The 25436-nt window shown below is 44.1% G+C and overlaps 1 protein-coding gene and 1 long non-coding RNA gene across 9 annotated transcripts in view; one reads left to right on the top strand and one right to left on the bottom strand.

The window, feature by feature from the left end:
- The window catches only part of FAM120A (family with sequence similarity 120 member A), a 47153-nt gene extending 45792 nt beyond the window's left edge, over positions 1 to 1361 (bottom strand). For 2 of the 3 annotated variants that reach the window (XM_064431929.1, XM_064431930.1), the window contains exon 1: positions 383 to 1361. In XM_064431929.1, the coding sequence (XP_064287999.1) occupies positions 383 to 856 (474 nt within the window). In that variant the 5' untranslated portion in view covers positions 857 to 1361. The remainder of the gene's footprint in view (positions 1 to 382) is intronic. The other variant, XM_064431931.1, reaches the window with a different exon arrangement.
- On the top strand, positions 719 to 24271 carry LOC135307509 (uncharacterized). 6 transcript variants are annotated; one of them, XR_010368252.1, is made up of 7 exons: positions 719 to 857; positions 3449 to 4128; positions 4221 to 4309; positions 8295 to 8388; positions 11221 to 11307; positions 13618 to 14962; positions 18805 to 24271. It is a non-coding gene; the product is annotated as an uncharacterized LOC135307509 (long non-coding RNA). The 6 variants fall into 6 exon arrangements; XR_010368250.1 differs by having other exon boundaries at positions 8295 to 8377; positions 13618 to 24271; XR_010368249.1 differs by having other exon boundaries at positions 13618 to 24271.
- The last annotated feature ends 1165 nt before the right edge of the window (positions 24272 to 25436 follow it).

The following is a 25436-nucleotide window of genomic DNA, read 5'->3' as shown; positions in this document are numbered from 1 at the left end:
CCCCTGCGGTACCACAGCCCACAAGGCAAGAAGGGACATTTTGAGTCAACGGAGCGAAAGAACATGGAGGCAGAAGCCGCCCTGCTGCCGGGCCGGGCCATCAGCGCTGCCAGTCGCCCCGCCAAGGCCTCCCGGCCTCCGGCCTCGGCGAGGCGGCGAGCAACGCCACGTAAATAAGCCAAAATCCCCCGGGGATTGAGGCCGCCGAAAGTTGTGCCGCCCCCGCGGGTCTGGGCGACATTTTGAGGCGCTGAGGGGAGCGGCTGAGGGTGCCCTCCCTCCCCCCGCGGGCAGCCCCCGCTGCCATCTTGGAGCCGGGAGGGAGCGGCGGGGAGGGGGCGCCGGGACCCCCGGGCGGGGGGGACCCCGGGCTCCTCCTCACCTTGATGTGGAAGCGGATGAGGGCCAGGCGGATGCAGTGCGCCATGCAGACGGGCGGCAGGAACCAGACCTTGGGCGGCGGGGTGCCCTTGTTCTGGACGTGGCTGACGATCTGCTGCGCCGTCTGGCGCTCGTTGCCCTGGCGCTTCACCCACTCGTGCAGCCGGGCCTTCTCCAGGGCGCCGTTGAAGAAGACGAAGAGCTCGATGTTCCCGTTGAAGCAGGCCTTGGCCAGGGCCGCCAGGTAGCCCAGCATGTGGTTCCACTGCCCGCCGCTCACCCAGTCCGTGTAGAAGCCGCCGTAGAGCCGGTGCAGGCAGTTGTCGGCGTCGATGAGGAGGCGCAGCGGGGTCTGGGGGGGCCGCTGGCGGCCCCCACCCACGAGGCTGCCCCGCGCCAGCTTCTGCAGCTCGACGGGCACCACGGCGCTGGGGCAGTGCTTCTCGATGTAGTCCTGGAATCCCTGCACTCCCATGGTGAGGACCGGGCGGCGGCGGCGAGCGGGCGAGCGGGGGCCCGGCGGCGGCGGCGGCAGCAGCGGGGTCTGGGCTCGGGCCGGGCGGCGCGGCGGCGGCGGGCGGGCGGTGGGAGCGGTGGAGCCGGGTGGGAGCGCTGGCTGCCGTTGGTGGCTGATCAGGGGGGAGTTGTATGGATTAGTGGGGGGCTCATGGCTGCCGCGGCCGCCATGTGCTGCGCTCACAGAGCCATGGCTCGGGGATCCGGGCGGCTGCGGCTCCGACTGCCGGGGGGCGGGGGAGCGGCCGGGCGCGCAGGAAGCCAACCCGCCGCCGCCGCCGCCTGCGGCAGCGAGAGCGGAACGGGCGGGACTTGGCGGCGGCGCCGCTGCCACTCACACACCGCGCGGGGCCGCGGCGGGAGCGCAGGGAGAGCGGAGCGCCCTCGGCGCCGCCCGTGCTCGGAGCCCGGAGCCCCTCACGGCCCCCTGCCCTGCCCTTCCCTGCGGCTCTGGCCCGGCCCGGCCCGCCCGCCGCGGCCGTTGCATAACCCGGGCATGCGCGGGAGCGCGGCGGAAGCGAGTGGCGGGGAAGGGGAGGGGGCCGGGGGCGGGGAGCGGCGGCGGGAACCCGGGCAGGGGTGTCTCGGCTCGGCCTGCTCCGCTCCCGGTCCCGCTCTGCCGTCCAGCGACGCTCCGTCAGCCCTGCGGCCGCTGTGGCGGGCCCCGCGGGGCAGAGCGGCGCCCCGGGCACCTGTTGGCTCGGGGATGTTCGGCCGTGACAGGGCCGCAGAAGTGGTCCCACAGCGGTTCGGTTCCGGCCGGGGAGCCGCGCCCGACCTGGCCGTAGCGCCTCCGGTAAAGGGTGACCGGCTGGCCTGGCCTCTCCTGGCTGAGCGTTTGCTGCTCCTGGTAAAGCTTCCAGAGCGTAGAATACCCCGATCTGGAAGGGAGCTGCAAGGATCATCGAGTCCAGCTCCCAGCCCTGCACAGGACACGCCAACAATCCCACCCCGGGTATCCCTGAGAGTGTTCTCCAAATGCTCCTGGAGCTCTGGCAGCCTTGGGGACATGACCAAACCCTGGGCAGTCTGTTCAGTGCCCCAGCACCCTCTGGGGGAAGAACCTTTCCCTGATATCCACCCTCAGCCTCCCCTGGCCCAGCTCCAGCCGTTCCCTGGGTGCTGTCCCTGTCCCAGGCAGCAGAGATTGGAGCTGCAGCCCCTGGTGAGGTCTGACCTCAATCTTCCCTTCTCCAGCTGAGCAAACCAAGTGCCTTCAGCCACTCTTTGTAGGGCCGCTCCGGACCCTTCGCCATCTTCATAGACTTTCTTTGGGCATTCTGTAATTGCTTAAGGTCTTTCTTGTATTGTGGCACCTGAAACTGCACACAAGACTTGAGGTGCGGCCGCACCAGCGGAGCACAGGGATACACAATCCCCTCCCTCAAGGATTTTGGCAACCTTTTCATCTTAGACATGCTTGAAGTAGCACCTGCTTGCATCTTGAGATCTGCCATCCACAGGGCAGCCAGACTTTTGCCATAACTGGTAAATGAGCATAAGTATCAACTACCAGGGAAGAATCCCATAAATGAGCATTAGTATCAACTACTGCTAGAAACCTGCTCTTCACTGCACAGGCAGTGAGGAATTAACGGTCTTTGGTTTTAGCAGAAGAAATTATGTTTTAAAAGGCCAAGGTGCCTAAGCTCCAGAGGTTGCCTGCAAATTTATCATTGCAATAATACCAAAGCACCTGAACAGTTCTCTGCTGTTTAGCTGTTGGAAAACTACAGGAAGTGTCAAGCTGCTGATGCTGTATATTCACTTTAATATTTTATTAATGAGGAAGAGCATATTGGTAATGAGATTTCAGTCAGGCTGGATTGACACCCACAGTAAATATTCCCAGCAGGGACTAGCTGTTGCAGCAGGAGTGGGCCAGCTCACCCCCAGGCAGTGAGTGCCATGGGTGTGTGTCTGAGCCCAACTGGTGCAGCATCAGGATAATAGAGTAAAGAATCCTGGAAAAGCTATGGAACTAATCAATGATAAGTGCATGTTACTTCTCAGAAATCTGTTTTTGCAGTACTCTGAGAGTGTGGTTTCCTAAGTAAATATTCTGATCTCTTTCTGAACTACTTTCCCCCTAGAATTATTAGATTACCCTATAAGAATAGATATGTTATAGTAACATTGAAATAATAAAACAGTTTGGAAGGAACATTTTTTGGAACACACAAAATATGGTAGCAGGCCAATAGTGCTAATAGAAGGAAAGGGGATCAAGGAGAAAGAACTTCAGAATTTCAAATATCCTAAAAATCACCAAAATTTGGTCAAAATAACAGCTACTGCCATGCATGAGATGTCTAAAAATAAGACTTTCAAACAGCCCTGCATGAATCCAATGCTCCAACAGTGCAAAGCTTGATCACAAACAAGACATTCTCTAAGTAGCCTTGTGAGCGATAACTGAGTCAAGAAGAATTAACTTCTTGTCGTTAATTGTCTTACAGAGTCTTTAAGTTCAATAGTCTTAGGAATGGCAAATGATCTATAAATAAAAGATGATAAATTTGCTTGTGCTTTTTTCTGTTTTGTTGTTTAGGGAGGAAACTAGTCCAGAGCACGTGCCACCAGGAGCCCGGCTCTTGGCATCCTTGGAGTCAGGAGGTGCAGCAGAACTGAGCGCTGCCAGCTCATGCCCAGCCACAAACACAACCCTCCCTCCCCAGTGAGAAGAAAAAGGAAAAGCACAAGGGGAATCAAGGTGCTTCTAGAACTTATTTAATATAAACTAAAAGTTTGGCCAGACAAGAAGACAAGGGAAAATAAGTTAAATTTATGGAAAACAAAATTACTCTGGAAAGCAGGTAGATTAAGCTACACTTAAAGAGCAATTAGTCAAAGACATGAGGCAAGGAAAGTGTTTTTTCATCAACCAACAGCAGAAAGCCTGCGAGATTAATCAATCTTCTACTTCAGCACTGAGATGCAATGTGTTCCACAGTTCCTAGATGTTGGTTGTGTAAAGGAAGGGTTAATAGCAGTTGGTATTAAAGTCAGTGACTCATTATCCAACCTGAACAGAGGCAGATTAGGAGTGGCTCCCTCAAAGGAAGGAACTGAACAGTCATTAGGAAGAACTAAGGAATAACCATGTCAGAGCAAGAACAGAGATGAATGTTATCAGTTTAGTCTTGGTTCCTCTGTTAAGGAAAGTCAGTCCCACAGCAAGATGAACATGGACACAGACTGTGGAGCAGACTAGCCACTGGGACCTGAAAGGTACGCCTGCCTGGGAGGAATAGATACTTACATTATCCATGGGAAACACTTGTTCAGTGTAATTTCCCTTAATATTTCTTCTCTTTTCTCAGCCTGGTGCATCTTGCTGTGGACCTGCTGCTCCAGAACTCCCCCATTCTTGCTGCTGTAGAAGAGCTCCCAGCCTTCACCTCACTGCCAGGTCTGCAAGTGGCTGTAGGCTCACCTTGTGGGCAGGTGCTTTTCTGTATTGCTACTTCAGCATTCACAGTTCTAGGCATGCATGTCACTTAGTTGAAAAAAGTTACGAAAATAAAAGAAGAAAAAATGTTCAGGTTTAAAAAAGTATTGCGGATAAAATTTGTCACTTGTTGCATTCTTGCTCTGATTTCGTATCATCATATTTGCTACCACATGTGACATCCCTTCCTTGTCTCTTACATTGCTGCAATTAAACTGTACACCATCACACAACATTTCTAGAAGGAGGTTTTTCATGTTCAGATATCCCCACAAAATATCAATAAACACCATCTTGCTTAAGCATACAATAACTTTCTTCAAATATCTATGATACTTCAGATGGAACATTTTTCTCTTAGGACAAAGATGTGCATGTAGAAGGCACATCACTGAGTTATTTAAAACACATACTGGTCTCTGCATCAGCTCTCTAGGGACCACCAATCCAAAGACAAGATGATTTAAAAGGTAGCATACTTTACTAGAGCCACTTCTATGCTCAAACTTAAAATTTCTGATTGTCCGTAGAGGCCAATCCTTGAGAAGTTTGGCCCTGGGCATATGTGGGGTAAATGATGGTGTTGCTCCAGCAAACTTTTAGGGCAAGAAAATGACTGGCAGTGAGTCCTCTGAGCGCCTGGGAGAAGCAGGCTGGAGGAGGAGGGGGCCATGACGCTGGCTGAAAGAATTCCTCCTTTCAGAGAACAAGCAGCGCTTTCACAGCAGTGGATGCTCAGCCACAGCACACACTACACAGATTACATCAGGGCCATTTGCTGCCTTTGATTAGTTTTAAGAAACAAAAGTATGAAAATTTTAAGTTCTAAACTTGGATTTTCAAGAGAAAAAGCATAATAATAAGGGCATTATGGAGCAGGCAGTGGGAGCTGGTGGGGAGCAGTAGCACTGCTTCAAAAACCTGGAACAGTAGTGTGCTGTTCCTGTGTGAACAGTAGTGTGCAGTTGTGTGAGACATACAAAAAGCCAGTATTTAAATCCTATTCTACTGCAGTTTTTGCCATCAATAATATTACAAAAAGATACTATTAGAATGCTACAGGTTGATATTATAACAGATAAGATGCACTTGCCAGTGGTATCACAAGAGCACATCTGAGCTAAAATACATCTGCTGTGGCCATTTCAGAAGAGCAGCGATTTACACTCCTAACACTTTAAAAACATGTCATTTTTGTTGGCATTTATGAAATTAACACAAGTATCGGAAGTAACAGATTTAGCTACCTAGATGTGGGGTAGGGCTGCCAGATTTGGGAATACCATCCTTGCCAGACCTTTCCTTTCAGTCTGCTACAGCAACTGAATTCTTCATCTTGCCCAAACGCACAGGAGCACGGTCTGCCAGCACGCTACCCGTAGATGTGGATCACTCAGTTATTTGTCTTACTATGGTCTGCCTGTATTTCATCCCTACAGTTCTTGCTGCAGACTCTAAAATGAAAGTATGAAAAAACCCCTAAATTAATTTGAATTGCAAAGTATAAAGTTCTGGTGCTGTGCCTGCTTGAATCAGCACACAGAATGAAATGAGGTCCATAAATCCAGAGTTTTCAAAGTAGTAGCCTGGACACAAGGGATACTTTGTGCTGCTGCCTTTCCTGTCACATAATGGCTCTCCCATGTCCATCCCAGAGGCACAGCCACCACTCCTGGGACAGGGTGCTCCATGAGCTGGTGCAGTTGGAGAAGCAGACAATCCTCCTGTTGTCCAGAACTGGCCCACGAGCCACCAATTAGACTGCTCTAAACGACAGCATTCTGTTCAAAGGGCTGCTAATTGTGTTTTAATGATGATTTAAATGCTGCTGCTGATAATTTCAGAGACATCCAGATCACTAATTACTCATAGTCTATGTTGAGCTTTAAGCAGGCGCAGGCACAGCACTGTAGAAGCATCAAGTAATGTCATTAATGTTCTCAAAGGCCTTCAGTGCCCTCCTGCATGTCAAAAGCATCATCTCCTGTTCCCAGGCCCAAGCCCAGCCCTGGCTACCACATCTGGGATCCAGCAGCCCAGCTGCACCACAGGTTCTCGCAGCATTCTGGAAATAAGGAAAGAGAAGCAGCGAATCAAAATTACTTACATTGATTAAACTAAATTCTACCAGTATTTATAAAAAAATAGCGTGAATTCTTACAACAACGCCACTTCAGATAATTTTACTTTTAAAGTAAAATACTAGCTTTATTGAACTGCATCCCTAAACACAATGTGGTCAGAATATTTGAATAAACTCACCAGAAATGCAAATCCTAACAAGCCACCTGCACAGCCAGGAAGAACATCAGTCTGTTGGAGCAAGTCTAGAGGAGGCCGCCAAGATGGTCAGAAGGATGGAGCACCTCTGCTACAAGGAAAGGCTGAGAGCATGGAGGTTGTCCAGCCTGGAGAAGAGAAGCTTCAGGGTGACCCAGTTGCAGCCTTCCAGTACCTGAAGGGAGCTTACAAGAGAAATGGAAAGAGGCTATTTACCAGGACCCAGAGTGGTAGAACAAGGGAGAATGTCTTCAATCTGACAGAGGACAGGTTTAGGTTAGATATTAGAAAGAAATTGTTTGCTTTGAGGGTCACGAGGCCCTGGCACAGGCTACCCAGAGAAGCTGTGGCAGCCCCATCCCTCGAAGTGTCCAAGGCCAGTTTGGACAGGGCTTGGAACATCCTGGGATAGTGGAAGGTGTCCCTGCTCATGGCAGGGGTGGCACTGGATGATCTTTGGGATCCCTTCCAAGCCATTCAACTCTCAGGTTCTCTGACTGTCTCCTTGCCGTTGCAGCAGGAGCAGTCATATGGTGGGAATGTGGCCGGCCTGCAGAGCTCACACAGTCAGAGCTGTGCTGTCCAGTGAGTCCAAGGGAGTAGAGTTTCCAAGGCTGGCAAATCAATACCTGCCATAAGCATGAAATTCCTTCCCAAATGTTTACTTGTATTCTGTACAAGATGCTCATAGTGTGTGGAGGAATCTATTCTCCAGAAAAAATATTTAGAGTGCAAGTCATAGTTTTCCCCTTCAGAAATTCAGCCAAAACACACCGAATGTGCTATCCATGGGCAGTGTAGTGCTGGTCAAGATGTTTATACATAAAACACTCTGTCAGTGAGAGTAAAGCACATGTCTTGCCTGTGTAATTGATATCTACAAACGGGGAAGCTGGCTGAGCCCTATTCTAAAATACATGCTTTTATGAGAATGTAGGTTAGCTGTAGTACAGTGGATTTTACATGCCAAACCTAAGCAGTCAGAATTCGGAAGAGACTTTTAATGATTCAGGAACAAAAGGGAGGCTTGTTTTCTCATTGGAAAATAAAATGCATGTAAACAATTCCTAATGCTGTTTGGCTTTTTTTTGGTGAAGATTTATGTGAGATTAATCACTTTATAATCCTAGACTGTATTAGTTTCACTAATCTACCCTCAGTTTGATGTGAGATTGCTGCCTAGGACAAGAGTGAGGAGCTTGCTCCACTCTCTGACCAGGCACACAGTAAAGAGTGTGGGATCCTCTGTGCACTCCTTCCCCCAGAGATGTTGTGCCTGGAGCTGCAGGGGCCCCTCTGCCTGAGCAAGCCCCTGAAACAGCCTTAAAGGAGACATTTGCTTGTGCAGCTCAGGTGGCTGGTACAGAACAACCAGATCGGCATGTGGGAAAAATTGTACATGTGATTTCTTGCAGCAAACATACCTAAGAGTTTTACTTTCTGTATAAATTGTCTGTCTTGCTTGTCTGAGGAAGGTTTTAAGTGTGTGTTTTGTGTGTCTCTCCATTTTCTGAGGGCTGTGCAGCCATGGCAGCTTTGTAAATGAAAAGTCATTAAAAATTCTTGCACTTTGTTACCAAGTGCTGTTTTATTTTTCCTTTTACGTTGTTGATGGTAGAAACTGAGTAGATACAAGGGCAAATAAGTCCTCCCTTTTCTGTTTCAGCAAGCACCTGCCTCATCTGCCAACCTGCTCCTACAAACCCCACAGCTTGCACAGAGCAGCTGAGCTGAGCTGATGTCAGGAAGGTGAAGGTCTTGTAAGACAATGTTTAAACTTGTGTATTCCCAGCTTTTGTAATTACAAGTTAGTCATTCAGTTTTCATTCTTTTCAACAAGACCTGAGATGTTGGTGTCATAGGTTTTCTGTCTGATCTACACAGGTTACTTCCATATCTTCATTTAGTCTTTTAAAGATACATCACATGAACTTTGTCCTGTGGCTTTCTTGCCTAAGATTAGTCAGGAAAATGTTTAAAAATGAAAGAATTAAATATTTTTGTATAATAGATAATCTCTTTTGCAAGAGATGAAGAGAGTTAAACCCTGCAAGCTTGTCACTCAATGACAGAAACCCTGACTTCTGGAAGTTGTACATACATGCAGCTTGGCCTGCGCTCAATGTCTTGATTGCCATGAAACTAGAAACATTAATGATCATAAAAAAATTGTAATCCAGTTCTGAAAAAGAAGAAAAAAAAAAAAACAAGAAAAAAGGCAAATATTACTCAGCTTTCATTTATGAGAGCATTCTTTTCTTCCAGAAGAATTCCGTTTAATTCTCCAGTTACTCTCACTGTACCCAGCAACTTTTCATCTCCCCCCACATACTACAGCACAGGAGAGTGTCTCTTTAAATTCATTTATAAAATAATTCAGGGCTGTGGGTGTCTTTGATCTGTTCCTCTCTGCTAACGTACAGAAGAGAAGAACATGTCGCTTAGCAACTCCGCTTAGCCTGCTCTGGGGGAGGCAGGAGGGATGGATGGTCCAGAGCCACAAAACGGGAGGATTAAACCCCGTCAGGAAACTAAATTTTGGACAATCTTTCTCAAACTGAAGCAAGCAAACATGGCTGTTTGCAGAATTGGATAACTGGGTAATCTCACTTTTTCCTTTTTTTTTTTTTACATCCACTTATGGTCTATTAATAGCAATCTTCCAACCAAATGGGAAAATCTGGCATGGCATGGACAGTGCAGGGTTCGACAGCTTCAGGGCTAGGTTGCAGGTGAAGGGAACCTGAAGTTTAACTTTAAACCAGTTCAATAGATTTTAAATAGAGTTAGTGTTGTGGTAATGAATTTCATAGGTTTAATCTTAACACTTCAAATAAATTTTGTGTGAGTCTCATCCCGTTGTACAATTGGACAGCCTAAGTGTCCCCAGCCTGACTTGTTCAGGGTCACTTACCTTGTTGTAAATAAACCCCAGAATTCTCTGAGTGGTTACCAGGCTGTGATTCACTGGTAACTAGGTAACATCTTAGAGCTGCAAAAATATACCAGTTAGGAAAGTAACTTTGCACTGAAGTAGACAAGCAGCCCTCAGCCCTTTGTCCTTCTTGCAGCTGCAGGATGGTGATGTCCCAAGAGCCATGGAAGGAGGAGGCACCAGCTCAAACCCTCCTGCTCGTGCCCTTGCTGACCAATGCTGGCCTAGAGCAGACTTGATTGATTTTTTTTTTCCCAAACATCAAATCCCACAGCAATGTATGGCTGAGTTATAGAAGGAAAAATGGTGCTAAAAACCTGTGTCAGAGGAAGAATCACAGAACTACCCACTTCAGTACCTCACACAGACAAAAAATAGGTCTAAATGAAATACAAGTAAATTGTTACACTTAGTCTTCTGTTAATGATCATAAAGATTGTCCTAAATCTAATTAATTTTTGCACTACTTTCATGTACTAATCACCCATAACTTATTAGTGAACAGTTAAGAGAGTCCCTAAATTCTAATGGTTCAGTTTTCTCCCAGAGCTCGGTGCAGACAATCTTGTGCTCAAACTCTGTAGTAAAACTGCAGATTATTAGACTGAGTACCTACCTCTGTCCACAGGCAGGAAGCTTGTCTAAACTGGCATCTGCTACATATTCCAGCAATTATAAACATACCTGAAAATGGACATGATTGGACTCTGAAGTAACATTGTTTTTATCTAGTAAGGGAGGTGGTAAGTTCTAATGTGGAGCTCATTCAGAGCTGAGGTTCTTAGAAGTGTAATGAAGAACTTAATTCCTAAGTGACAAGATAATTTTTATTACCCATATATAGTAAAGATCTGTACAGTAGAATAATGTCTTCAAGGGGAATTTTACTGGTGACTGTAGGGGTGCCTGGATTTTACCCAGATTCTCTCAGTGTGCTTTTGTATTGGCAAATGCCTGTGTAATGTGATTCTTTGGAGAAATTTAATTAAAGAAAAATGTGTAAGGCACTTGGCATTGAGTGGCTTAAGTTTGTTAACATACAGTATGGAGAATAAAGCCCAAATTAGAAGCAAATAACACCAATTTAACTGTGAGCATTTCCATAAAAATGCTTTAGTAAGAAACTTCTATTTTTGTAACACATATTTTCTCTATACTTTTATGATGATTTTCTCTATACTTCATACTTTCAATTTTATGATCTAAACAAATTTAGAGGCTTTAGTCGAAGTATCACAAGCTGAAGGAAACCCTGTTGACTTGACTTTGTCTTTGCTCTCAGTTACACCACAGTTAACAATTCTTAACTGTAACTCAATACTGAGAAAGTAATTTTGCTGACTGCCTAAATTGAGGAGGAGGAGGAGGAATCCAGCAACAGTAGAAGTCTTTTACTTGCACTTGTGTTTACAGCTGCAGTTCATACATGTAGTGGGTTTTAGTTTTAGGAAACAGAAATATGTCATATCCATAAGGCCAAGATGCTCTTTGTTGGAGATTCTTGTCACGAAGACTTTCTATGATTCCTCTAACAGATAGAACATCTCCAGCTTCTCGAGCAGTCTTTGTGAGGCTGATGGTCTTGAGGAATATATTTTGGACTACACTGACTTCCAAAACTGTACAATTAACATAGCTTTCTGCTTATGGCATTCAGGTTCCCATATCAGGATGATACATGGAAAAAGCATGCAGATAAAGTATCATTTGCCCAAGCATGTCATCAGAAACTGAGTTCCTAAAGGTATGTCTCAAGTTGCAGAATACAAATAGATGTGTGATATTTTTCCATTTCAGAGCAATCATTATAATATCACTATGATGCAGATTACCTTAATGACTTCTTAATCTCAGCACTGACAGAAAGAGAATAATCTAAATTTGCAGAAGCATCATGCTGGAGAACTCTCAGTTTAGTGCAGCAATTCTTGAAAATGGGGAAAAGAAGATTATCTCTGGCATGGAACCAGACTGCAACAGCCCCTGTTCTCAGGGAAGCAGCTCTAATCTAAAATCTATCAGACTATTTATTTGTCTTATAATTTCCTCCTAAATGAAAAAAGAATTATTAAACTTTTTGTCACAATATATAGAAAAGTGTGAAGTTAAAAATAAATCTCAGCTCTTCCTCAATGGAGGGTCAGTGGCTGTCTTTTTAAATTAAAAGCTCATTTGTCCCATTGCCTTCTGCTAAACAGTTGAGCATCACAGAAAGATTTTTTGGTATTTGAGGCTCAGTTTCCCCAGAGAAGAATAATTACAGCAAGGAGAACTGCAGAGAGATTGGACATCTTTACTGTTTGCAGTACTACCACCACACGTCTGACTCCAGCACCAGGCAGCTGGAATATAAACAGACTGAAAAATTCACTGAAATGCTTTGATACTGTATAGATGCAGAATTTGAAAGGATTATGAGTGTCTATTTTTAAAAGTAAATTAATAAAAGGCATTGTAAGGCTATGAAAAATACTGTGTGGTATAAAGGAAGATCAGGAAATTCTTGTTTTTCTTACAGTGTAAGGAACACAGGCATTCACACAAAGAGATACAGTGTGCAAAAATATTCAAACAAACCAAAAAAGCCATTCTCTCCTGGATTTCACTGTGTCCTGACTGCCTGGTTCAGCTGAGAGGGAACCATTGGCGAGCCTGCCCAAAGTAGCCCTGCTCGCGCCTGTCTCTCCCTGAAATCACGATGAGTATCATCCCCATGGTGCTGCCACTCTGAAAATTGTGAATGGAAGCAAATGGTTTTGAAGGAGAGAAAAAACAAGTGCAGTGAGGCCCTTGTCCTCAGAAAGCCTGCTGAACCACGCCTTTTCCTTGGAAGAAGTCATATTTATATGACAAATTTATGTGTAGCGGTGACAGTGACAGAATATTTCCAAGAAAATGGAATTATTAATGTTTTGGCAGTGTGAGATTGTTTTTTTCCCAATTGCAAATGTTGCTCCATCTGCCACAAAACCATTAGTTCCAACAGCCTGACCTTCCCCATTAAAGGGGCATCACAACACATCATGTTTGTGGCAGAGATGTGAGGAGAGGAAGGTGATACCAGTGTGTGGCACACTGCAATGGTGTGCCCTGTTGGCAAGGAGTTGGCTCTGAGAAAACAAGCCAGCTGGGGAGGTGTGTCTTCCTTCCTCTTTTCTGGTGTGTGAATATTAAGTTAGTTGTTTGACATCATCTATGTTAAGATTTTGATAACACCACAGGCTTAAATCTGAGTTATACCATAGAAATACTGGTTGGACGGGGCCTTTAGATCAGCTCCTGCCTTCTGCTCAAAGCAGGACTGAACCAACACTGGATTAGGTCTGCTGTGATTTTACCTGGCCAAATGTTTGGTATCTCCCACTGGGTATTCTCTTCCCTTGGTAGTCCTCATTATTTTTAGATTTTAAGATCATGACAGGTCTGTGTCTGCAAAACAATGTTTTTAGCAAAGCATCACATGTCCACAAAGATACCTTCCTGATTTATTTTTTGAAATCTGAGTTATAATGAGGATAAAAGATATGCAATTCCTTAAACCTAAAGGAGATATCCAACATAAGAAAGCAATCTTAATTCTAAAATGTCTATTTTAGTGATGACTTGTAATCTATGCAGTTTTATCTACTTGATAATATTCAGCTTAGTGTTGTATCTAACAAAAAAAAAAAAAGAAATGGGAAAACTATTCCTTTGATACACATTAAATTATTCAGTTAGTAAATTAGTGAATCTTATCCTGTTATTAGCTATTAGCATGTTACACTTCTTGATGTTGCTCATGAAGAATGCCTATGGAAATGAGGAAAAAAAATTGCCTTTTGAAGTTCCTGCCACTTGATATGTTGACATTTATTTTAATTTGTGACTGTCCTCTTGAATGCAGTATTCCACTGTCTGGTTTTATGAGAGATTCTGCATTTTTAATTTGTTCTCCCATTGATCAGCCTTTTTTTTTTTTTTTTGAATGGGTAGCTCTCAAGATAATTAGCCTTTCAAGGAAACCATGTTCTCCTAAATAGTTATTAATATCTCTCCCATTCAATACTCTTAGCTCTTTTTCATTAGGAGATTTTCAAGGCCTGGTTAACCTGTGCCTGGTACTACTGAAGACAGCAAGCATCTCACTGAAGATTTCAGGGAGAGCAAGAGCAGACCCTGGGAGTGAAGAAACATCATTTGCATTCACTTTGGTGGATGGCTGTGTTCTAGGAGAACCTACAAACACTTCTTGATGCTCCAGGGTACACTGAGGAGGGAGTAAAATGAGTGAAAGAAAACAAGGTATGTTGCCTTCTCTTTTTTCATCCTCCTTATAGTCCAGGTTTCCATCTTCAGAGGATTCCATCAGATGCAGCAGCTGTGATAAGGAGCCTCCATTAGACTGTCCTGTTCACAGTGCTGGAGATGAAAAGTTCCCTTTTATTTGAAGTCAATGTACATTACATAAACATAAACCCATTCAAACTAACAGTCATTCTGTGTCTGAAGCTATTTGCTGTTTTCATCTGCAGTTATGCACAGCCAATTTCAGTGAGGTCTTATTCTGTACCTCAGGTTTCTATAAGCAACAGAAAATAACAGTTGGCTATTTTGTCTCTGCTCGTCCTGATTTTAAAATACCTAAAGACCAACATCTTCCTTTGCAGTAGACACTGGACATTTTTGGGAAGAAATAGATCAAGAACTTCAATACAAAAAAAGGCTTAGAAACATCAACAACACCTTTCAGGAAGAAAATCAATATGAGATTAAAGAAATTAAATAAAAAATTACAAATGAAATGCAAAGTGATCCAACAAAGGTTGTAAAAGTCATAATAAATGCTGACCAAACAACCATCATGGAGTCATAATTTAAAGGGAAGCTTCACTTTAGAGAAGAGCAGTGTTTAAAGAAAAGCTAATTTTATCTTTTTGAATACTGTTAAAATAGCTATTAAAAGTAACAAGTTGTCATCCAAAACACTGCAGTGCATCTCAGAGGAGAGCTAGCACAGACTATGAACTGGCCTCACATGGTGATCTATGTCTGATACCATAAGAAATACACTATTTCAAGAGCCCAGGCAAGCTGTATAGGTGGAGCCCTGTTCTTGCTGCAATGATAGTTTTGCTAGTGATGTTGGTGAATTGATGTTTTCCTCTGATTTTAGCCCATACAAGTTTAAATTCTGAGCTAGGAAACCCATAGCAGTTCTACTGCATGTAATACCAGTGATTTTAAATACATTTGCTTAGGAGGATTACTGAATGGAATTTGAAAAGCGATTTATTATTGGAAATTATTTGTACTTGTTTATTCACCCAGTTTTCCTAACTGTGCCATGTTATTTTGGATGGTAGTGCGCCTCAGCTGTACCAGGACACGATAAACACGTAAGCCTTTGGGCATCTGAGGTGAGTTGTTTCCCTTCCCCATTCCATTGGAAAATCAACAAAAGCAAGCCTTCAACAGCACGAATTCCATTATGACCCACCTTAGCAGGCACCTAAATCCTGCAACGATAATTTATCTTTGAACTCCTTAGTAGTGGTGCATAATTAACAAGTAAGCTGCAGGAGCAGGCAGTTGCTCTGTATTTACCTGGTATTTGCTGTGCAGTCGTGGTGTAATTACGGAGATTATACCTGCTCTCTGGAGTAGGAGTACATGGTGTACCTCGTTTTGTGCTATCTCACACCAGCAAAGCAGACCCCAGCGCGACGGAGCTGAACAAAAATTCCATTCTGCAGCGGGTGGAAGGGAGCCGCAGGCAGGGAGGGGCACCGCGCGGGGCTTGGGTTTGGGACTGCTGCCCTGGCTGTCAGGCAGGCAGCTTGAACATGCAGATTCAAAGTCAGCCAGGAGGAGTTCGGGGTTTTTAGTATAGTAACTTTCCCCTCTGATGTATACTATGGTAGGTTTCTGTACTAATTACAGGAAATGCGTGGGAAGAATCTACCTTCTTACAAAGTTTAAATTTTTTAAAGTATATTTGATGTTAGCACATCCTCACTGCTTTGCCCTTTGGTATCACAATACCAAATGTGAAGTTGCAGCACTTAGGTGCTGGGAAAAAAATACCAGCAAGTGGTGAAAAGTGCAAAGAAATAATGCTGTGCCTCTTGAGTTGATCGCATTCTATGTGATTCAGCATAAACTATAAGTAAAACTAAATTTAAAGTTTCTATTATATTTGAGATCTACATCTAACAGGAAGGGGAATACTGTACACAACACTTAGTGCAGAAATTTCTGTGCCACTGCTCCAAAGCAGACTTTCTGCTCCTGAATGCAGTATTGCCTTCTCTAAGGAGAATGCACAAGCCTTTCTAGAGCATGGATACAGCAACACTAGTTAAGCAACTCAGCAGAAGAAACATGGATTTATTTGCTGTTGCCAAAGAATAAAATTTCACTTCAGCAGACAATAAAACCGTCTAAGAGTTCCCTGTTCTGCTCCAGGAAAAGTAGGTAGCTTTTCTAAGTGTAAATTATTGTTGTTCAGCTTCATAATAATTGTCCTGTCTTAAGTGACTTGATTTCTCAGTACAGAGTTAACAGATTCTCACTCTGAAGGGCCAGCCATGTGACCTGACAGGGGATGAGCTGTGCTGTATTGATTTCCAGCACTGCGTTAGCAGTGTTCAGCTACGTCACCAAAATGAGATACAAATTACCACAATATAATTAGTTCATTTGAATGTCTCATGGTGATTTCACTCTGTGCCACAGCCAGGGCTCTTGTGGTTTTTATGGGATCTGTTGACCTTGGCAAGGCGGGTGGGGCTCCCCCATCCCCTCCTGGCTGGGCTGCATCTGGCACCCAGCTTGGTGCAAACCTAAAACTGACTTTTGAACCTTGGGTTCAGGAAACTTTGATGCTTAACATCAATAACTTATTTCTGTCACAAACTACATTATCTGAGGAGTTGTTCATGAGCAGCGAGAGTTAATATTTCAGTCCATCTCAGATGGTGCTGCTTAAGGACATGAACACAGTGCACTAAATCTTTTCTGTACTGACAGATTTAAAAATCATTTCAGAAGAAGTTAGAGAGCAAAAATAAAATAAAACTTCTTTTCCAAAATTCATATTTGAAAAAATGGTAATTGGTTTCTCACTAGCAGTATTTCTATGCGGAGTTTTTTATTGTTTTTAAATTAAAAAATATTTTAAATAAAAGTCTTTTATTCTTAAATAAAATCTTCCTGTTTTCATAGTGGACAGTAAGGAACAATGGAAGAGATGCCCCTCTGTGTCCCATTTACAATCACAAACATCATCGTCCATGAATTCCATGACTTTTTCATTTCCATTTTTCCTACTTAACATCACAGAGTGCTGGGGTGGCAGCTGCAGCAGCTGTTTACTCTAGCTGGAACGCCAGCAAAGCATTTCCCTGGCACACCAACCAGAGCCAGGCCTGTATTTTACAAGCTCCTTAAAGGAAACATTTCAGGCCAACTGTGAGACTTGGATTTGGAATTCTAAACCTCCTTGGCTCTGGTGTACCACAGCACTCAGGCTTTGACTTTTACCTCCTTTTCCATATTGTCAGAGTCACTCCAATGCTTTATTTTGTGAGAGGATGCAAGGTACCCAACCCAGCTTCCATTGAAAAGTGCAATCATTCCTTTGAACTTTTCTCTTAAAAGACAGTGTTTTACCGTCTGAGAAGGGCACTTGCCTCCATCTAAAAAATGGAGAAAGAAGAACTTTGCACTGAGTCCAGCATGGTCCTGATCAGACTCCTCAGTTGGAGTTCCAATACAGCCTTGTTTTTCATTCAAGCATTACAACAACCAGGAGAATATTTCCATTATTTCTAGGAACGAAGTAATTTTTAAATGGTGAAAGTGTGCATAATTTCAATTGTTCTCACGGAGAATACTCAAGACTAGCTCTTTTGATGTTTTGTTCACAGAAATAGACATGTCATGCAAGTGTATATATACAATGAATGGACGTGGGACAAATGTTTGAAGACCTATTGCAACAAGTTGCTCACAAATGATCTACAGCAAGAGTTACTTCCAGAATGGTTACTGAACATGTGTTTGGAAAAAAGATATTTAAGCAAATCAATCTGCTTGTGGACAAATAATAAAAAGAGAAAAAGGAAAAATTCCTCTAACAAATATGAAACTGCAAATTATTCACTCAGTTCAGTTGGCAACAACCAACTTTTGTGGTAGTAGGAGCTCATAGAGTAGGAGGTAACTGTGTGAAGAATGATTGGTTTGGTATCTTATATTGCAATTCTGGAAGGGCTTAAATTTCTAATTTAAAAGCTATCTTCCTTCTTTTACCCAGTAAAGGAAACAAAATGATAGTTGATTTCTGTGAGCTTTTTTGGGCAGATAGGATCTATTTTATGTCCTCTAGACACTGACAACAGCTAGCTCATAAGAAAGAGCAGTTATTTATTAGAAAAGATCTCTCTTGCCAGGAAAAAACCCCAAAGCCTGCCTAAGGAAGGATATTGCCATCACAATCCTCTTTGCATCTTCCTAGGAAAGACGTAATGGGTCTGAACTTGGTGCATCTTTGAGTTGTGGAGCCTTGTGTAAGCTGCACCTCCACAGCCCGTTTTTCAGTACAAGCACTGATTTACTTCCCTCTTGGAAGAATATAAAGCTCATCTGGGACATCTCTGAGCTAAGAGCACCTTTTGCTTCTCCTTCCCCATTCCTGGGATGAAGCCAGCCACCTTTTGGTGAGAGGCTCTGGGATGCTGCAGTGGGATGCCAGCAGAATTGTCTTCTTCTCCAAAGTGACTATAGCTTGCTCTGTTTATACCTGTGGAGTGGTGGATGAGAGTTTAGCATTCAACTCTTCTCAACTCCTTACGCGCATATTCTTGATTGAATATGTAACTCCTAATTTATTCACGAGCAGGCACATGCTCTCTTCCAAGGCATGGCAGATGCGAGGGAGCACACTGCATCCCTACTGCTTTACTTCACAAAACCTAAAAATGCTAAAGCCATAAATAGGCATTATACCACAATCTTTGGCTGAACGATCTCCAATGTTACTGCAGATCTTAGTCATAGTGAAAGCTTTTACAAGCTACTTTGAGCTAATGGCAAAATAGTTTTCCTTTAAAGCAGTGATGTGTTCCTTTCCACAAATGCTAATTGCTATGATTGTATTGTAAGTTCTGGGCTTCGTTACACTGAGCTTTAGTTAGCTTGTTATAACTTTACCCTAACCATTGACCAGAGATTAATTTTACCCTTTCTGTGGTTTTAGAGAGAAAGATACAGGGACTGAGACTCTTTCATGTCACCAAAGTCAGCAATGGTAAAAAGGTGCGTTTCTGCAAGAATGTTCTAGGCAACCTCCTCAGCCACAGAAGGATGTGCTGCAGAAGCTGATGTTCATGAGCTATTTCACCAGCCCACTAGGATACAAGATGAGGATATCTGCATCCAGCTGAGCTGTGCCAAAACTACCTTGTCTTCCTGCCTCTTATACCTTTCTTTTCATGCTGCAAATCCATGTTAGTTTCAAGACTGCTTGAAATGTCTGTGGCTGGCAATGCCAGCCCATGACTGGTGAACATCCTACCCACTGCTGGTGCTTTAGGAGTCCTTTTGGCAGGACCTGCCTCCTTGGGACAGGAGCTGGAGCATACGGTAGCTCATCACCTCATTGTCAGAGCACAGCTGATATGTTGGTGGACTAACTTCAACAATTTCACTGCAAGAGAGCTTTAATTCTGACTCTTGCAAGAATATAGACAAATTTCTCAGTCTGCTTCAGTCTATGAATTGCAGATACATATATAGGTTGTTTGATCCTGGATAAAAACCCATCACTGCCCTCTCTCTTTTACCTTCCCCATTCCCTGCAATTTGGGAACGTTTGCCTAGAAAGGGTAAGAAAACATTCAGCTGCTGCAGATCCTCCTAAACACACCAGCTTTTTTTTTGTTTGTTTGTTTGTTTGTTTAATTTGCTACATATGACTAATTCCACTGAGTTTCTGCCAGGGAGAATTTGCAACTCAAAGTACCCCATGAGTGTGCTACAACACTGCCAAGAATTGAATACCACCAGTCTTCATAATTGCTGTTTTTCCAAAGATCAGGTATAGCAGAGGCTATTTTGGGCTATAAATGGAAATCAGAAAATGGGATTTTCTTTCCCTATTAGTTCCTCTCCTGGGAATTTTAGTCCTTTTCTCTGTGCACATGCTTTGGTTGTTGGTATATTGGTAATGTGGGTCTCTCAGAGCATCCGTCACTGGAGCCTGTTCTGAAGCACTGCAATGCCAGTGAACATGGGAAATCATTCCCACTAGTACCAATGTGCAGATTGTTGATATAATATCATGTATTAGACCAAAACCAAATCAGAATAGCCTAATTTACCCCATGATTCTGGTGACAGGTGATTCAAAAGTAAGGTTTACAAAATAAGTAAAGGTATTTCCCAGCTACCTGTACTTCCTTTCCTAATAGTGGCAATCCATTTGCAACACTCAGTTTTGCAGATTGCCTGTTACCTCCTGTGGATGATCAAAGTCCAATCATGAATGCAGGCACTCTGGACTTGCAGTCCTGTCAATATCAGGGATGTCTGGCCTTGCCTTCAGTTTACAGCACAGACATTGCCATCTTAATCACCCATATCATATAGATCTAATGCAAGATCTTTGCATGGCCTTTAAATCTGAGAAGTTCCAATTATCATTCTTTTATCATCAATTCTTCTGTCATCATTTCTATCATTCTTCATGAATTACGCATTTTTCTTTTTTTCTGGAAAAAGCTTTGCATTATTAGGAGTTCAAGAGATTAGGTTTTGCTACAGCAACATGCAGATCTCAGAACTTGAGAACAAACCCTTAGCATCATATGCACTTTTCTGTTGCCCCTAATGGTAATGAGAAGCATTTTCTGGGCTAGAAAATACCCTCGTTAGTTCATGACAGGGTAATTCTAGGCCTGTATGCCCTTGTTTGATTAAATGGTCCTTTGATAGGGTCAAAAAATAATTATCCTTTGATATTTTAGTCAATTGTAGTACTACTGAGAGGCACTCTTTTCCTGCCTATAGAAATAAAGAACCCATTTAACCTTGGAAAAACATGATTCATGCTATTTTCTTCATATAAGGAAAAGGAGTGGGCTTTTTTTGGGTACAAACCTATTCAGTGAGAGATATCTTAGTGTCCTGGGGTGACTTTATGATGCTTGTATCCCCATTTGTTGGTTTAGCCCAGAAATAAGTTTTGCACCCTTAGGTCTGGTTCCAAGAGTGAAGGGGGGACAAGAAGAATCGTGGAGTTTGTTATCAGAAACTGCTCTTGCACCTCTGCATCCTTCTCCTGCACTGTGTTGTCTGCGGCAAGGACAGACAGCAGGATAGAGGTCTGCTTTGATTTTTAGTTAGTTTTAGCTAGCTAAGGCAGAGAATTTCTCTGGACTGTGGTTTTTCTTTTTTTGTGGAACTGTTTAGACCTCCTCTGGACTGAAAACCCAGAAGAGCACCAGCAGCTCACTGCTGTGGCCCACTGGGCTGGGCCAGGCTTGCAGCATTTCCAGTGCCAGAGGGACTGATAAGAGAATGAGTTAGGAGAGCTATAGCCCACGAAGGTGACTGTCTGAGCATGTCATCTCTTCTAAGTGGCAAGAGGTTTTAGTGTTTGATATTGTTCATTTCTTTGTGCTGGTGAATATTTTGCCTGTTAAATAAAAAAAAATTTCCCACTTTCCTCCAAAGAAATCTTTTGCCGAACTAGTTAAAGGAAGGGCTGCTTAAATCTGCTTTCTAGAGGAGCCCCTTTGGAGGTTTTCTCACAAATTTGCCCTAAACCAAGACACTTAGTCAACAGGGGTCAGCTCTGGCACTGAGAGAAGATGAAAAAATTTGAGACAATATGTGAAAAAACCCCGGATGGCTTTAACTAAATTAATAGAAAATGTATTTTGTCTTTTATCCAGCCATCACATGATAATCCTGACATCCCAAACTTTTGTCACAGTCATATGCTCTCATTTTCGTAGTCTTCCACTTTGCTTTGTCATTTACAGCATTCATGTCCTTGACTTCAAGCAACCTGATGCTGTTCACTAGTTACTTGATTTGATATTAAAATATTATTAAAATTGAAAAAAAATTTAGAAATTTGGAGAAGTGTGACTCAGTAAAAATTCTGAGAGTACAGTGAAAGATGTAAAGTGACTGAACTCTTGGATTTACTTTGAAGAGGTCCTGTCCCCCTGTGTCTCTCCTTGCCCACCACCAACTGCAGCCACCCTTGTTGATGCTGCTTCCTCTGCATCTTTCACTTGGAGGCTCCTTTTTTTTTACATGATTTATGAAGATATCTTCATCCTCAGCTCTCTCTAGTCCTCCTTCAGAAACAGCTGGAGACCCAGCAATTACCTGTGCCTCCTTGCTCTATCACCCAGCTCAAAGCCTTTAGACCATTGATGTTAACAGCTGACCCCCATTCTTTAATTCCACAGTTTTCTCTGTAAAGCCCCTTGTCCCAGCACTTCTTTCTCCTTGAGCCATTGTGGTTCCTCAGAATTAGAGGTGCCATGGTTTAGCTGAGGTGTTAGGGAACGGGTTGGACTCAATGGTCTTGAAGGTCTCTTCCAACCTTGTGATTCTGTAAAAAAAGAAAACAACCAAGCAAACAAACCAAAAATAAAACAAAAACAACAACAACAAAAAAACCCAAACAAAAAAAAAACCCAAACAAACAAAAAAAACCCAAAAACCCCAGTGAACAGATGACAGCTGTGAGGACACACAGCTCTCAGCCAGCAGCATCCTGACCTACAGCAGTGTCTGTATTCAGTAACCACTGAAGCTGCAAAGTTATGCCTAACAGCTGGCAGCTACAGGTCCATTCCTGTATTTGCAGCATCCACCAGGTGCTTGATTCCATTGATGATCCTATAGGCTATCAGGGAGAGTTTGTATCAGGATATGCATCAGAAAAGCAGCTTTTCTCAGAATAGGAATCAAGATCAGGAGGCAGAAACCCTCACTTCATAAACAGGGCTTAAATCTGAACAAGAAGTGTGGGCTAATCTATCTGCCAGTCCTCTCCTGCTAGAGCTATGCTGCTTGAACAAGGAATACTCTGGTTTTGTTATTCATGTTTTCTTATATTGCCCCATGCCTACATGTCCCATATGCTGTGTAGGCACAAAAGAGCCAGTCATCCTTGTGCAGAACATCTGCAATACTAAATCATGATCCTTATGTCCTGCTTTCTCAGCCTTCAACCAGAGGTTATTTTTCATCACCAGTCTAAAAGGGCTCAGAAGAAATCTCTTTTTGGTTTAAATAATTAACTACTTTGACCTGGATATTCTGAGAGGCCCCACTAATCTCAGCCTTCACAGCAGTTTCTAAAATAAAGTAAAAGCAATAGAATAATATGAAATAACATGACAATAATGAAATGAAATAAAGTAAATTAGTCTAAGTCACCATTAGTTTTATGATCGAGCTCTTCTGCTGCATGCACAGCTCCGCTTGGGATCAGACCTGTGCTTCTCCATCCTGTTTGGTTTGTGCCCGAGGCAATGTCAAGACAACAGTTTATTTCAGCTGAGAATTTGATGCCAGGCTATTCTGGGACTGAGTAAAATTTGTTCTCCATAATTACTTTACAATCAGTGAAGAGCTCTTTCTAAGAGCAGCCTGATGCTTTACACATATGCTTTAAATATTCTGGGCTTGTACTGCGTAACAGCCAGAAAGGACAATGGCCTGGAGAGTGCAGGGTGTTCACTTGAGAGGCCATCATCTTCTCAAAAGTGCTATGGCTGTGACAGAACGGGCAGAAATAGACCATTTAACCAGTCCTGAGACTGCTAACAGGGGGTGAAAGAAGTCCACAGGAGAACTGGAAAGTTTACGATGTGTGATAACACATCACTCTCTAGTTCTACGTGGAATTTTATTCAAAAATATATGTACTTTAATAAATGAAATATCAGCCTGTGATTTTATTTCTCTGTTGCAGAAAGAAGGCGAATATACCGTTTATTGGGATCCTCTGGGTGTGCAGGCACTGCCTACAGTGTGTTTAACCGCGCCTCGGCAGGGCCAACACGGGCGGGCCCAGGCAGGGAGCGGGACAGGGAGGGCACAGCTGCCACCCCCTGCGCTGTCACCAGACACTGAGTAGTGTCCCTTGGTGTCACCTGGCACCGAGCACGTGTCCCAGCACCTCCCTCAGCCACAGGTTAGACAGTCAGCTGTTAGACACCCCTGCTCTCCACCTAGCACTGGGTGCGAGATGATTGCACAGATCCTGAGGTAGAGGAAGGGACAGCGGGGTGACACAGCCGAGGTCCCAACATCTGCCTGCAGCTGGGCAAGAGGTGTCATGGACACAAAGGGTCTCTGCTTACCTGCCCCAGACATGGCAGCACCATGCCCTGCAGGAAGAGTCTGGGCTCCTGCCTGTGACATGTGCACCCGTCGGGCTGGGCTCCTGGTGTGCCAGTGCCCAGACACCCATCTGGTCGGTGGCACTTGCTGGTGATCCCTGGCATGTGTCCCACATCCATGCACGTAGCAGGACACCAGGACCAGCTCTTGGCACCCTCTGGCAAGGCTGAGATCTGCAAGTGACAAGTTCCACCCCAGCTCTGACCTTGCCTGTACTGTGAGACACTGGACAGCACCACGAGCCAGACCCCAGGATTTTAATGGCACTTAGCAAATCTCACTTGCATCTTGGTTCTAGCTGAGACCAATCTTCAGTGCTTGAGAGGATGGGAAAGAAAAACAACCCAACACCCACAAGTTAGATGCTCCACCAACAGGATTTTTTTTCTTTCCAAAAACAGATAACCCTAGGAATCTAGCAGGGGAAAAACAAAAAGTTCCTTCTGTTCCCAACTACAGCAGTCCACCAAATCCCTCAGGACTCACAACAAAAGCCATTTTCTCCCTTACAGAATTTCTACTTAGTTGCACAATCCTTCCACAAGCTTCTCAAACCACCTCTGCAACCACAAGGTGCTCCAGAATTTTTGTCCTCCCATTACTATTAACTGTATTCTAATTTCCAGCCTGCGTTAACTTGAGAGTAATTGATTCCCGTTAAAAGGGAGGAGTTGACTTTTACCTGATGTAGTTCTTCCAGCCTGATACTTACCCCTAAGGGTATTTATCAATAGTTGTCTTTTGCTGTCCTTTCTTTGGTGGGGCTGAAAAAGAGAAACTGATCATGAAATCCTCCATTTACAGCAATGAGTATGTCCCTTCACCTGGAAGCCCAGAATGGGTCTGCAGTTTGCTAAAACACAGTATTCTCAGCTGCATGTAAAAGTTGGTTATTTTTGGCGTGCAGTGAAGGTGATCAGGTACCAGGGCAGGAGTCCTGGTCGGTGAATTCACAAAGCCCCACACTGGCAGGGGGGCTCAGCTGTGCCAATGTCCCTCAGCAGCAAAGAGTCACTGTCACCTCCCCCTGCAACCTGTCTCTGTCACTTTCCTACAGTATTACTGCTTCCAAAAAAAAAGTTTAACCCGGCAGATTTTTGACTAGCAAACAGCAGAGCCTTTGGGAGCACTTCCTTCAGTTCTGGTTAAATTCTCTGTGGTGGTTGCTGGATTTCGCTGTCCCTGCCCTGCACTCCATGCCCTGCTGCCTTCCTCTCACCCTGCTCTGTTTGCCATCTCTAGCCCCTGCTGTCTCTCATGGAGGTATTACAGCGATTCCCTGCAAGTTCTGAGCTCTGCTGGGCAGGACACAGGCCTACCCCACCCCTCCCTCTGCCCCTGGCCCAAATCTCACACACCTCCTGTACCAGGATAATGCCAGCAGTGAACCCATGGCATCTGGAGGGGCATGAACTCCAGCTGGTGCATTCAGCACCATAAAACCCCCAGGCTGGGGCT

The sequence above is a fragment of the Passer domesticus genome, chromosome 9 (assembly GCF_036417665.1).
Source record: "Passer domesticus isolate bPasDom1 chromosome 9, bPasDom1.hap1, whole genome shotgun sequence".
Classification (NCBI taxonomy): Eukaryota; Metazoa; Chordata; class Aves; order Passeriformes; family Passeridae; genus Passer; species Passer domesticus.
The sequence above is the reverse complement of the archived record's forward strand: the minus strand, read 5'-3'. Positions and strand labels throughout refer to the sequence as shown.